Genomic DNA, 15,937 nt, shown 5'->3' on the forward strand with positions numbered 1-15,937 from the left:
TTTCTAGAATAATTATTTTCTGATTGTATTTTTGTTTAGAATATAAATATCTGCCTGTGCACGAACAGCGTACTTTGAAAACACAACAGTTTGATGCCAATGTACATTGGGCAGAATAACTGGCACTTAAAAAAACAAATAACAAAAACAAAGCAAGCTTCATTTACTTATTCACATGAGATAATACATAAATGAATATAAAACAGGCTGAAGTTCACGATTTAAAAAAAAAACAAAAGATGTTGATAATCTCCAGACATGCATCATTTTTGGATTGATTCCATCAGGTTCAACAGTTCCAGCACTGCACAAAAATGCACATGCAATTGTGTTTCCATAGAACAGTGGTTCCCAATCCTTGGGTACTCCCAGACAGACATTTGATGTGTTCCACCTCAAACACATACAATTGATCAAACCCTTGACTGATTGCATCAATTGTGCTCAAGATGGAACACATCATATACACAGAAAAATGAACTCGAGAGAGTACATAGGTCCCTTGGAGTTGAATGACCCCTCTGACAGCTCTGTATCAAAGAATATATATATATTTTTTTTTAGGCCTTTTTCAGCTTTATTGGACAGTATATAGTATAGAGAGACAGGAAGAATGGGAGCGAGAGAGAGGGGAAGACATGCGACAAATGTCGGACGGTCGGATTCGAACCGCCAACGTCGCAGCTCGCAATGAGCATGTGGTTAGTGCTCTACAGGCTGCGCCACCGAGACACCCCTCAAAGAATATTTATAATGGAGAACTTAAGGCTTGAAGGTCACAGCCCATCTGCCAGATGTCCTCATCACACCAGGAATTTCTCACCAGGAAATGGGCATGCCACATCTCGTCAGTGTAAGGAGTGGCAGCACTTGGAGCAGGCCCAATAAACACACACACAAAAACACAGTACAGCAGAACATGCCAAACTCCACACTTGCTCCAATTACAGCACCACTCAGGTGAAGTCACCCGTCACCTTTGACCCTCTACTAGTCCCGTGAGTCTCCATTCTGGCCCCATCACAGAGCGCTCAGGCTGGTGAATAATAGATCAGTCCCTGGCAGCAGTGTGTAGCGGGGACATGTGGTGATGTCAGCGTTGATTTGCGTCAGCCTCGTCTCTCCCAAAGAGACCGAAAGGGCTACGTCCTTTGAGCAGAAGTCACATAGGACTCTAGGACTATATTTATCTCCGTGCGATAGGAATCTAAATAAGACAAAGCATGTTTCTGCTGTTACCACCCTCCACTTGAGCTATGTCACCAGTGTGTCGATTCACCCTGGCTGTGATGAATGGAGGCAATAACTGACCCACAAAATGAAGGTCCCGACCTCAACCTCGCTAGCAGACTGCACTGGACCCATATAGATGCATTGAGCAAGCAGACCTATGGGAATGGTTGAAATATTCATAAATATTATTTGAAATATTAATCATAAAATCATAATAGTAATATTATTAATATTTGAAATTTGAAATGGAGAGAAGAGCGCTGGTCTGCTGAAAGAGCTGCAATGCATAGTCATGCTGGAAGACTGAGAAATCTGCTTGCGTTTTGCTGCATCAATAAATAAATAAACAAACAAACAAACAAACAAACAAACAAACAAACAGTCCGCTTGCGATGCTCTGTGCCTGCTTCCCATTCCGCATCCGCAGCGTTATTCAATGAAATGTCACACTAAGCGAAGAACAGAGCAGAAAGTGCCAGAATTGCCTTGAAGATTTACAATAGACCCTGCCCTCTCCCTGACCTGCACGGCGCTCGGCAAAACAATCAATTAGCCGCAGCCGGGAAAGATAAATGAAGCCACTGGAAAGGGATTTATAACATCTAATGTATAATGGGCCACGAAAAAATAATGGAGTGCACCAACCCCTTACTTGTGTTTGATGCACACGGCTATATAAAAGAGTAATCTCCAGTCAGTTTATGAAAAAGTAAGACAACCCACAACTAGTTTTTTCTAACAGTTGAGAAGCAAAGATGCTTGATAACAGGAAGGGATCTCTCCAGTGGCGTCTCGTGAGCTCGGAATTGGTGGGGCGCAAACCTTCCCGTTAAACTAATCATAGACCTCATCCCGTTTTCACTCAATTATCTTGATTAACAAACGTTTCAATGACGTGGCTAATCAATTAACCACTAAGTAGCCTAGCCAACACTTATTAAAAAAGATGCGTCACTCTGTTGTCTACCGCGTTAGCTTTCAAAACAACCAGCAATTCCAGTTAACAATCTGCGAATTGCAGATCATTTCCACCCCAGTCTATTTTCCGGACTGCGGAGAAAGAAGTTTACATGTGTCCGCAAATAATGTTGATAAAATGTGTACGATTTCGTAATGCAAATATAATGAAACGCATAAGGCATAGGCTACTAAATAATAACAATACCAAATAGGAGAGATCTGGCTATATCTGACGGTACTGAGTATGTTATGAATTAATCGTTGTATTGATAGCCTAATTAAGGAAAATCAGGGGAAGTCTCTGCCACTGCTTAGTTTTTGTAAACTGTATTCATCATTCAACACGACGTGATGAAGCCGCGTGTTAATTCCCGATTGATTAGTCAGATCATCGTCACATTCGTTACTCAAGGAATATTAAATAAAACCGTTTGAGATCAATGATTGGTTTAAATCAGGGGTCGGCAACCTTGGTCCTGGAGAGCCGCAGGGTGTGCTGTTTTTTGTTTTCGCCTTAATACCAGCAACTGATTCAGACCCAAGAAACCAGGTCAGATAACTGTGTAATCCACTGCTTTAATCGATCAATTAAGTGCTGAGTAACGACAAAAGCCAGCACACCCTGCGGCTCTCCAGGACCAGGGTTGCCGACCCCTGGTTTAAATGAAAGTTTTGCGCCCGACCAGTTCTGAGCTCACGAGACGCCACTGGATCTCTCCAGTTTCAAGATCCCTAGTGTCCCAAAATGCAATGCTGTGTATCTGGATTTTCAAGGTCCCATATAATAGAAAATTATCTTGCTATGTGGATTATAAAGGAGTTGTATACGTTATTAAAGACACTGTGGAAGTATCACACACAGCCCCCAAAGAAATCCGCACAATCTGTATTAAGAAACATTTTAACTATACGCTTATTTGCATATGTCCGCTTCAGCATGGTGCGTAATCCAACAAATCAAAGCGCTGGGCACAGACGCCATTCAATCATACCTTTGAGGAGCTAGCTAGCCAATCAGAACAGAGGTTAATTGCTAATAATAAACTTTAAAGACACAGTCACTAAAACAGCCAGTTATTGGTAAAGCTCAGGAGTGGTGCTGGAGAATGGACATGTAAAACTGGATAGAGATTGTTTTTGGTACATACAATCACACAAAGGACCTAAAATAAAACCCCAGAAAGGTGTAAAATATGGGACCTTTAACTGCAATAACTTAACTTAACTTTAACTTAACAGGGATGTTCTCTGCAGATACATTAGCCAATAGATACATAGTGTCAAAGTGGAGTGAAGAATTTAAATGACTTGACTAGCCTTGATCTTGTCCTTCTGGGCTCTCTGATGAAGCTGAAGCAAATGTCAGACACATACTGAGGGCATGTAAGGCTATTGCAGAAGCTTCTCCGTTCACAAACACGCTTGCTCAGCAAATTTTTGCTTTTGATGTTTGTAGTACTTGGGTATTCATTCATTTATCAAAGTGTGCGTAAGACCCTTGTGTTAAAATGATTAACATTAATGATGATTTACCAATAAAGTAGTTGTGTTTGTGTTCATCTCTACACTAATTATCTTTTGATAAACTTATAAAGACATGAGATTTTTAAAATATATGACCTTCTCCTGACCTTTACCAATGACACACCCAGACATGTGTTTTCTTTGCAGCCTTAATCTCTGTCCTTTCTCCAATCCTGAAATAAACTGATACATTTTTAATTTCAGAAAGCCTGGCCCTGAATTATTAATTAAGTGTCTCATCTTGTACTTTTGTGGGCACTAATGCCCTTCCAGTCCCAAACCATCTAAAGGAATACAAGGACAACCAAAAAGACCCAAAGCCCTTAAAATGAACACACTGCATTTGTTTCATGAAGAAGCAGGCTTGATGTTTAGTTGTTAAAATGAGAAAAACAAAGCACTTCGATATTGGCAATAAATAAATAAATAAATAAATAAATATGGATTATTCTGTAGCACTAATGTTCTGTTTCATGCCCATACTGTAACCATAATCAAATTCAAAAATGACTTTAAAAAGTCCAGACGTTTAAAATAAATAAATAAATTACGCAAAACGCTCATTTTTCACAAACACAATGGGAAAACAGGAGAGTTAATGTGACACACACAATTATGTGAGGGTGGAGGTTTTTGGAGGCTAATTGGATTCTGAGAAAAGGCCCTTCGGGTTTGAAGGAAATGGCTGCTCTTGATAAATCACTGTTATTGTTTCCACGCAAACCGCTGACCCGACAGCCTTAACACGTTGCTATTCTACCCAGAACTCCTGTGGTAAAATATTAATCGCTGACTTCATTTAGCATAGAAAGCGAGTCATATGGATGAAGCAATTCATAATAGATCAATCATTGCAGAAGCACTGTTACAGACCTTGGCTTTTGAAGAATATCTCTAAAAATACCAACCGCCCAACAAAAGCGGCAGAAATGAAACATCCCTCAAAGCAATAATATAACAAGTAAGTATACATGAATAAATACACATACAAGAAGAAACATACAAGAGACATAAATCAAGAAATAAATGAATAAATAGACCGTCTATTATGAGTAGATACATGATTGCATACATGATAAAAAGATGACAATTGTCAAGGCAAATATGACACCCAGTTTCAGGGTTCAGCTCACTGTTATGACACGCAATGGATCCATGCAGCACATTTGCCACAGTGGCCCCAAGACTCACAATGTCCCCTGTCTACACAAAAACGGTTTCTCTACACAAACATTTTAAAATAGAGAGAAGCTCTTTAAATGTGCAGAAGCGCACCAAAGCCCTGTAATACCCTGGGGACCCTGTAACATGCTGCTGTCGAGCTCTGGTGTTCCCGTAAGATGTGGACAGTGAATATCTTAAAAACAAGTGTAGAAATTCAACCCAGATAGAAGCTTCCGGCTGTCCCTTTTTCCCTGGTGCACCCTGTAATGTACACTTTGCGTACATTTGATGGTTATGTGATCTATACTCCACGCTAATAGATGGGATAGAGTGCACAGTGTGTCCTGTCCTGTGTTTTATTTGTGTGTCCTATGGATCTGCATGTGCAGGGCTTATTCCCCAAGGAGGTGGATTGCGGAACAAATTGCTGCTCTGTTTAGTCAATTGTACTTGTCTTTTTACGCAACATGTAGTCAATTTATTGACAGATTTGTCCTAGACAGTTTTGAATCACGCCTGCGAGTACAGTAGTCTGGGTTGGGTTCTGGAAGAATGGGACCTGAAGGCAAATGCTCAATTAGTACTGTTTCCAATCACTAGTGTTTTACAAATAACATCCCATAATAAGCATGAGTTGTGAGATGCCCTGTTCCAGAGCTGGTCGACAGGTCAGATGACAGGTTTGGTCTGATGCTCAAGCAGTATCAGACAAGATCAATCAAAACACAAAAAGTATTTAAATCCAAAATCATTATGTATTTGACCCAGGTCTGGTAGACACACAGTGGGATAGAGGTGAGTAAGTTTGGGGTGAGGCCCAGTTGCAGTTAAGCAGTGGGGCAGACAGTTATAAGTTTAGGGTGTGGCTCTGGTCGACTCACACAGTGGGGCAGACAGTTATAAGTTTGGGGTGAGGCCCAGTTGCAGTCACACTGTGGGGCAGGCAGGTATAAGTTTGGGGTGAGGGACAGACAGGTATAAGTTTGGGGAGCAGCTCTGGGAGACTCATGCAGTGTAGCAGACAGGTATAAGTTTGGGGAGCGGCTCTGGGAGACTTACGCAGTAGTAACAGACAGGTATAAGTTTGGGGAGCGGCTCTGGGAGACTCAGGCAGTAGTAACAGACAGGTATAAGTTTGGGGTGAGGGACAGACAGGTATACGTTTGGGGAGCAGCTCTGGGAGACTCACGCAGTAGTAACAGACAGGTATAAGTTTGGGGTGAGGGACAGACAGGTATAAGTTTGGGGAGCAGCTCTGGGAGACTCACGCAGTAGGGACAGACAGGTATACGTTTGGGGAGCGGCTCTGGGAGACTCACGCAGTAGGGACAGACAGGTATACGTTTGGGGAGCGGCTCTGGGAGACTCACGCAGTAGGGACAGACAGGTATACGTTTGGGGAGCGGCTCTGGGAGACTCACGCAGTAGGGACAGACAGGTATACGTTTGGGGAGCGGCTCTGGGAGACTCACGCAGTAGGGACAGACAGGTATACGTTTGGGGAGCAGCTCTGGGAGACTCACGCAGTAGGGAAAGACAGGTATACGTTTGGGGAGCGGCTCTGGGAGACTCACGCAGTAGGGACAGACAGGTATACGTTTGGGGAGCGGCTCTGGGAGACTCACGCAGTAGTAGCAGCTCCAGCCGGGGGCGGAGCAGGCAGCGTCCCTCATTTCCGGCACGTTCTCTGCGCTCAGGTAGCCCATCTCACGCAGGCAGCCGTCGTGGAAGACCCGGGTGCAGATCCGGCAGGGGAACAGGTCGTCCGCCGTCCACACCTCGCAGATCTCACACATCTCATCGTTCACCGGCTGCAAGGAGAGGGCCACTATGATTGCCATGGAGTTCTGGGAGGGGTATCGCATGCATCATAAACATAGCCATGGTGAACTGGGTGGAGCATCGTACATGTGGCACAGGCAACCAGGTTGTCGAAGCGGCCATGCACACATCACACCTGCAAGTATGGTGAAGTATAATAAGTCTGGCTGGCTAACCTTACATTGTTATACGCTGTAACAATGTCATATAGCAATTGAAGAGTTCCATTACATGTCCACACGTAATGGGAACAATGTACTGTGTAATTGTAAAAGTGTAATTTCACAAATATGACAACTTTCTTCCCCTACAACGCTGTGGCATCATAGCATCACTGTTTTTAGGAGGAAGGTATATTGTTTTTCACTGCCCGGAAATAAATGGAATATACTGAAATATACAACCTGTCCAACAAACATATTTTCATGGTAACTCTGGATAACAGAGTCTGTTCCATGTAAAACTAGCAGGCAAGTACAGTACGCAATATATCACGGCACTTTCCAACACTGCACTGTATAAAAAACCCACACTGTTGTGAAATGTATTTCTCATTAAATCTTTCTATATACTTCCGATATATTGTGGTATATTTACTTTGTGTGAAGGCGGGTCAGATCACAGCAGCAGCTGTGCAGGGTGACAGCACCCTTAATCTCACAGACGCCCCAGTTCGCTGCCGTAGCCAACCTGTCCCTAGGCTATCCTGGCGCTGATCCAGCGTATCTCTGGATTTAGTATAGAACGTCAGCGTTGCCATGGACGTCATAGCTCTGACTGTTCAGAGACGTGGGCTGACTCGAAACTGCTGTACTTACAGGCGGGTTGCCATGGCTCTGGAAGCTGTGGGGGGGAGGGAGGGGGGCATTGTGGGGAGGCGTAAAGTTGCTAACAGTAGCACCATCAGCCTCGGCGGCGGCTGCGAGATTTATCGCGCGTGACGCTACGCTGTCCGATGCCTGATTAAACCTGACAGCCTCTTCGAGAGGCATTACACAAGCTCAATTAGACAACTCTAATGGAAAAAGGCTACCTGTGTATCCTCTGCACTTAAATAGCATTTAACAGGGCTAATGCCAAAGAAACTGTCAAACCCATAATCCTTTGCATCAAATATAAGAGACCCGTAATCCATTGCATTATATTTAGCCCCTGCCCGCCCCAACCCGGGGTTCACAAAGGAGACACATTAGCCTCACTCTCAGGCTCATAACTTTATGTTAGTCTGACCCTGGCCGGGCTGAAACTCTGAAGTCAGTTGAGTTCTTTTGATGAATCGCACGCTCATATAGGCAAACCCTAATTGGAGCAGGCGATTCAAGCCAACACAACCTTTAACCCCGATGGATGACACAGGATCTAGACCTCCCCATAGAGGATACAATACCTACACCTCCCCATAGAGGATACAGGAGATAGACCTCCCCATAGAGGATACAGTACCTACACCTCCCCATAGAGGATACAGGAGATAGACCTCCCCATAGAGGATACAGCATCTACACCTCCCCATAGAGGATACAGGAGATAGACCTCCCCATAGAGGATACAGCATCTACACCTCCCCATAGAGGATACAGGAGATAGACCTCCCCATAGAGGACACAGGAGATAGACCTCCCCATAGAGGGTACAGGGGATAGACCTCCCCATAGAGGATACAGGAGATAGACCTCCCCATAAAAGATACAGGATCTAGACCTCCCCATAGAGGATACAGAAGATAGACCTCCCCATGGATGATACAGTCATATTCCTGTCTAAATGCCATCCTGCATTTAATCAGATTGCATACAGCTTTCAGTTTTAAAATGAGAATTTAGCAGAAATTCAGCATTTATTTTGGTGGGACACAGATAAATGTAGGGCTTTTCTCCCCTTAAACAGGATACAGTACTTGAATTAAATTGTTTGGTTATTATGTAGATCTGTACTTATCAGATGATAAAATATGTAAGCTGTGGAATTCAGGATATGGTCAAATATCTTCTGAATTATCCTGCTTGATAGATGAGTGATGATTAATGTGTTTTAAAGAAATGTGTTTGCATGTGTGTGTGCGTGTGTGTGCGTGTGTGTGCGTGTGTGTGTGTGTGTGTGTGTGTGTGTGCGTGTGTGTGTGTGTGTGTGTGTGCATGTATGTATATGTATTTTCTTTGCATGAATGTTTTCAGATAGTACTGCTGCTTATTCTCACAGTGACACTTTCATTGAAATAAACAAAAGGTTAAATAAAATAAAAACAATCTGTTCCATCACAGGAGAAAAGGTCACTTGTTGGGGCTGTCTTTGCATGTCAGCTCACCAGCGTCTCTGCCAGCGACTGGAGGATGGGTGACAACAGCAGGCTGTCGATAACATCTCTACCTCCATGTCAGCAGAGGGAGGGGGGGGGGGGTATCCTCCAGAGGCAGCCTGAAATATTTACAGCCTTTTCCACCGAAAGAAACACCTCGTTTCATGTGGATCGCGCGTTGAAAAGTCTGAAAATAAACCGCCTTTGTTCCTTCTTAACTCTCGGACTGATACAGTTCTTCACAACAAAACTCTGATCGCTAGCTCACCCCGTCTCCCCGGGGAAAACCCCTGTCAGATCTCTCCGAATATCTCGGCGAATCCTGAAAACTCTGTAAGCTCGACGGGAAGGCAGCACAGGAGTTTCGGCAGCACAGAGCAAGACAAAACCTCAGACAGCCTCCGTTTCGCCTGCGGAGGGAGGGAGGGGATTTTAAAAATTCTCCTCTCCTGCGACTTTGTCCCTGAAATGTCCCCTGTTCTTGAATTCAGCCTTTGGGCCTTTTCAATATTTCCCCGGCCTGCAGTCTGGCCTCACTCAGCGAGCCGTATCAACTGAAATAAACTGTGAGTGTAACTGCAGGTCTCTGCGCCGCACCGCCCGAATACAAATGAAGGATGACAGCCTGGCCCCATGGCCATCACAGCACTACTGCGTCAGACATCAACCAATCCACGTGAAGGACTACAGGCCAGGTTGCCGGTTTCCAAGATGTCCTCTAAGATTTTCTAACACTGATATTCACACACACACACAAACACACATTAACATTACAGTATATTATATCGGGAGTATTCAATCTTATTTAAAAAAGGCCAGTGTGGGTGCAGGTATTTGTTCTAGCCCACTACCACACCTGATTCTACTAATTACCTAATCACAGCCTTTCATCAAGACCTTGATAAGTGGAATCAAGTGTCCTAGTCCTGGGCTGAAACAAAAACCCACACCAGCTCTTTTTGGATTAGATTGGCCACCTCTGTATTATATTAAGATAACATACTGTATGTGCAGTATTACTTCAGATAGCAATAGGGCTATGACACAAAGGCACAAAGGTGTCCATTTTGGAGTTTTACAGACTGCGGTAACATGTACCAAATACCAATATAATTTGGCTGGTACATTTATCCAAAGCGACTTACAGTAGATTATCAATCTTGTCTCCGGCCTTTTGCATTGACAGGTTGATGACTGCCCACAGTGACACTTAAGGCATAGGACCTGGTCACTCCTGTCCATCCCAGCTCAAGCGTATCCCATGACCCACCTGCTCTCTCTGGCCCAGCTCGATGTCTAAGGGCTGGTCGTCGTTGATGTCCCTCTTGGGCCTGACGAAGGCCGGAGGCGTGAGCTGATTGGCCCGGTCCAGATCCTCGGGCTCCACCCCCTTCCCATCCCGCAGGCGGGACCAGGCCTCCTGGTTGATCCGGCAGTCCTCCCTCTGCTGGGCCGATGCATGCTGGGAAGTGGAGGCGCAGGGTTTGTCGTCCTCCTCCTTCTGGACCTCCTCCTTCTCCTCCTCCTCCTCTTTGGGCGGGGCCGCCCCCTCTGGCTCGCCGGGCGTGTCCTCCGCCTCCAGGGGGTCCTCAGAGGGCGGGGCAGCGGAGGGGCGGTCCCTCAGCCCCTCCTTAAAGGCAGAGACCACCACGCTGCACTTCTGCACCTTCTCCACCTGCTGCTTCCTGGACATCAATACGCCCATTTCTGCAGGGAGAAACCATTCAATTCAATTCAGATGTATTCGTATAGCACTTTTTCACATTTACATTACACTACTCTACATTACAGTTATTTAGCTGATGCTTTTATCTGAAACTTTAATCTAAAGTTGATTGGACTACGCAGGGGCCAATCCCCCCCTGGAGAAATGTGGGGTTAAGGGTTTCTCAAGGACCTTTCTCAACGCTGGAGCTTGAACCACCAAGCCTTGTCCCAGTCAAGCACCTTGGCTACGAGGCCTTTTCACTGAACACTGTGGCAAAGTCTCTTGAGACAGTAACATAAGGGAAGAAAGAAATGGGGAAATGCAGCCCTAGAGTCCCCAGATAGCACATGAGATCAGAAACATCTAGTGGGGAGAAAACCCCACAAACACGGAACCCGCAAAACAGGATCTGTGTTTATGGTCAACAGAAACACAGCCATTTTACTAAAGCAAAGGTCCAGAATCAACTTATTGGCTTACTTACCAAGATGACGGGTAAAAAAATACTGCTATATTTCACCAGCTAAAATAATGCAATTTCACCAAATCACCTTTGGTGGTTGCCAATGTGATTTTCAATCAATTCAGTAAACATAATAATCATCCCCACTGCAATAACCATTTTAAATGAGAAAGAGAAAATTGAAGGATTTAGGGTTGGCCTGAGTGATTTACCCACCACAGAGAATATCTATCCACACTTGGGGCTGGTCAGATGTTCATTTTGGACCCTGTGTACAATAGTAACTTTATAAGGGCTGTAGGGGACATTGATTCAGACACACAAACTGAATAAAAAAATTATTTTCCAGATTCAGGCTTTATTCAGTTGCCATGGGAAAAACACTCCCAGACCCAATAAGCAGAAACTTTGAAGCCTCGTCTATAACGCGATTGAGGAGAATTTTCCAGAATTTACTCAACCCTAGTCGAGTTTACGGAACAGATTGTGTTGTTAACCTGAGCATGGGTGCTTTTCTTTAAGAAGTACACAAACAGAGCCTCTGCCAAGGAAGGCCAGTCTTGCTCCAAGGCACACAACCCATCTCAGCCTTTCTGAGCAAATTTAGCAAATTCGGGGCTGCCTGGCCCCAGCTGCCAAAGCCAAGCCTGCAAAGCGGCACAGGGGAGCAGAAGCGTCATGAATCACCATCTCCCAGTAAGCCGGTGCTTAGCAAAGAGCTGTCCGGAGAGCTGAAAGACTTCATATTGCAGGCTCAGGCATGGACCATTGCAGCCAATGTACAGTTTGTCTGATGCAATCATGTGGGAAACTGGGAAAATAACTCAACAGCTCCCGAGAGAAACGCTGATGACATTTTCACACATAAGATGTTTTTCACATATAAGATTTAAGATATTGTTGTGTTATCATTAAATGGTTGAGTTTGCTGCTGATGGGAACAGATCAGGCACGCACACGCACACACACATGAACGCACACACAGACACACGTTGTCTCAGATTTATGTTCAAACGTGCATGCGCACATATCAAAGCCTTTGAATTCACTTTATCTCAGAATTTGTTTTTCAGTGGCTGCCATTTCTGACCTTATCCATATCATCAGTGCCCTGAAGAGCCTGAAACAGTCTGGAGACTCCAATGAGACTTCAGTGAGCCTTCCAAAAGCATTCAGTTCAGTGAGACAGGCGAGGTCCAATTAAACTGCAAAAGTGTGCAAATGTTGAGCGAGCAGTCAAACTACATGACTCCGAGAGAACATCTGCACACTCTACAGACACGCCCACACATACACACACACACACACACACACTTATGAACACACACACACATACACACACACACGTACATACACTCATGCATGCACACGCACACACTCCTGCACACACACACACGTACATACACTCATGCATGCACACGCACACATATGTACATACACCCATGCATGCACAAGCACACACACACACGTACATGCACACACACAGGTACATGCACACACGCACACAGAAACACATACACACACATATACACATACATATGCATGCACACAAATACACATATACACACATAAACACATAGGCACACACACACACACACAGAAAGATACACATACAGACACACATATACACACACATTCACACTAACACACACACACACACACACACACACACACAATTATCCACATATACATTATGCACACATGGATGCAATCAAAGGCACATCCCCACAATTATCCATACACTGCAAACGCAGGAGATAAGTGGCGACCTTTAAACAAACACACGCATGCATGTGTGTAATCCGCAGGGCGACGGGGAGGGCGGCTGACAGATGCTGAGAGTTTGCTTTAGCAGGCTGGTGAGAAGACCGCAGCATTGGTGATTTCTGAAGAGTGTGTGTGAGAATTAACTGGAGTCTCTCTTCCCCTTCTACAGTACACACTCAGAGGAGGATCTAAATGTTATCTCCTTCTGCAGGTCTGCTTTTCTCGCATAGTACTGAAGGGCCCTGTGTGTATGTGTGTGTGTGTGTGTGTGAGAGACAGAGAGTGTGTGTGTATGTGTGTGTGTGTGTGTGTGTGTGTGAGAGAGACAGAGAGTGTGTGTGCACGTGTGTGTGTTTATGTGTGTGAGAGAGACAGAGAGTGTGTGTGCACGCGTGTGTGTTTATGTATGTGAGAGAGACAGAGAGTGTGTGTGCACGCGTGTGTGTTTATGTGTGTGAGAGAGACAGAGAGTGTGTGTGCATGATTGTGTGTTTGTGTGTAAAAAAGGCATCCCTGCCCTAGAGCCAGACCTTGTTGAGGTTCAGCAGTATCTCACACATTCCTCTCTGTGTGGTTCCGCTCTCTCAGATCGAGACACAGACCACAGTACACAGTTATGATAAGCAGTGATCCTCCCCCACAGCCCTCATTATCCAAACCTTCTGCGTAACACATCTCTAAGTGCTGTCAGCCTGGCCTGCTAATGCTCACACCAAAAAGAGCTACGAGAAGCATATCCTCTCCCTCTCTCCCCCCACCTCATCATAACCGCAATTTTCCCTGCGGGAAGGAAAACGCCGTCGCACCAGACTCTGCTTAATTAAGCCACAGAGCACGAATAGCTACGTGATACAAGTTCGAAGACAGGGGGAAAAAAAATGATCAAGTCATTCTCCTGCCAATTAATCCCTTCCATGGTTAGACTTGTCCCTACCCCACCTACCAGATCTCTGGCTGAGTATAAAATGGCAGACCGTTTGTAGAAATGCAAGTCACTGTTTAGATTGATTTTGATCACAGTAAAGGCTTCAAATCCCTCCCATTCAAGAGCACCATGGTGCAGTTCTTCAAAAGGCCGAGTCTCTATCAAACAGCTTCCAATGGTGAGCCATGCTATTTTTATGGACCGTTTTAAATACGTCTTTCGTTGTATAATATGACAACAAAAGACATGTTTCTGCCTGCAGAACTGCCACTCACTGGATATTTTTTTGTTCTTCACACCATTCTCTGCAAACCCTAGAGACTGTTGTCCGTTGCAGGAGATCAGCAGTTTCTGAGCTATTCAAACCACACTGTCTGGCACCAACAATCATCCCACAATCAAAGTCACTTAGATCACACTCCATTCTAATATTTGGTCTGTAACAGCTGAACCTCTTGACCATGTCTGCATGCATTTATGCCACATGATATTGGCACATGATTGCCACATGATATATATAGTATATCAGCATGATAACTGGCACCACTGTAGGCAAAATGTATAGAATCAGAGTGGAAAATTGTCAAGACTAAGCACATCCGAGGTGAATAATGGGTATTCAAAATGATTTAATACAGCATTAGATATGGAAGTGCCATTCTGTTTCAAGGCCAATGGACACACATAACCGCTCCCTAGCGTAAATGGGGAGACAAAGATGACTGATGCATTATATTTTGTTTAAGCAGAGTTGTAAAATTGAAGTGAAGGTCTGGTTTTAAAATGTCTGAGTGGCTAAACTGAACTGACACAAATGGGCCAACTGTTCACATGTACAGAGAGGGGCTGGCGGCACACTGATGCTGTCTGACACAGAGGCTCATTGAGAAGATGATCTGATTATCAGGGGCGTTTAGTGAATGTTAACCCTTGTGTTGTCTTCAGGGTTAAAATTGACCCACCACTATGTTTAACAGCAGAGAAAACCACCTAAATCAAAAGACATTTGATGACAAAGTGATGAGTGACAGGTTGTTTCTTCATGCAAAATTGATTTTGGGTTTAAAATTCTATAAAGATAATTTATTTTAGGGGTTTAGTGAAGGCGAGTCATTTTTGAGTGGGAGTATACAGAATGTTAAGACTACACAAGGGTTAAACTAAGAGTGAGTTAGTGTTTGTGTGTGTGAGTGTACGTGTGTGGACATATACACACCTTCATGGGTGTTTATGTTCATGCAGCCATTTTATTCAACCATGTTTATGACACACATACAAAAATATGAGGATCGGATATTTCACAAGGATTCAGTCGAGACAAGGATTCCTGCACTGAAAAATGCACAGGATATGAAAGAGGTTATCTTTCGCCCCCACAGCCCAGAGAAATGTTTTCAAAGTTCTGCTCTGATCAAGCACATAAAGTTTTTTTGTGGAGACACACAGACAGCCACACTTAGTCATGAAGGACAGGGGGAATTACTTCAACTTCCTACTGCTGCTTGGGTTATTCATTTTTTTAAGTGAGGAGAAACTAACATATCAGTCTTGGTGCAGGGATGCCAGGCATCCTGTGACATTACTGCAGTTCACATTTGAGATGTACCTGCACACCCAAAATTATTAGGGCAGGTATATTATATAGGGACTGACAGTTCCTCCAATATCTGTGCCACTAGGCTCGAACAGGTAGAGCAATTATAGCCATACCAGTACCATCTGAGTCCCCAACAAGAGGAACAGAGTTGTTTTATTTTGGAAGTCAGAGTAAGTCTCCAAGCAAACTCTCAGGAGTGGTTGGCAGCTGTTTCTGTAGCCTTGTGGGGAATAGTTTTTAGGGAGAAAAAATCACCTCCTGCCCTCTTCCCGAAAGAAACAAGATGTCCTAAAGCAAAGCCTGGCTGTAGGGAAAATTGGTGCAAATTGGGTTTTCTGTATGTGACAAAAGCCCTGTTTTCTGGATTGTTCCGCCGGTATCCCACGTAGGCAGAGTCTTTGTGTGCGCTTCTGGTGTCGATGAACGCTGAAAACATCAGTGGAAGAACCCCAGTGTTTCAATGAAGCTGCAGCCCCCCT

General features: G+C 44.4%; 1 protein-coding gene across 1 annotated transcript in view; it reads right to left on the minus strand.

Annotated features, from left to right (window-relative positions):
* LOC133140759 (PHD finger protein 24-like) overlaps window positions 1-15,937 on the minus strand; it is a 32,308-nt gene that overhangs the window by 12,797 nt on the left and 3,574 nt on the right. The window contains exons 2-3 of the mRNA XM_061260937.1: window positions 10,269-10,705; window positions 6,507-6,692 (exon numbers count right to left, since the gene is read on the minus strand). Of these exons, the coding sequence (XP_061116921.1) occupies window positions 6,507-6,692; window positions 10,269-10,703 (621 nt within the window). The 5' untranslated portion in view covers window positions 10,704-10,705. The remainder of the gene's footprint in view (window positions 1-6,506; window positions 6,693-10,268; window positions 10,706-15,937) is intronic.

This window comes from Conger conger, chromosome 11 (genome assembly GCF_963514075.1).
Source record: "Conger conger chromosome 11, fConCon1.1, whole genome shotgun sequence".
In the NCBI taxonomy this organism is placed as follows: domain Eukaryota; kingdom Metazoa; phylum Chordata; class Actinopteri; order Anguilliformes; family Congridae; genus Conger; species Conger conger.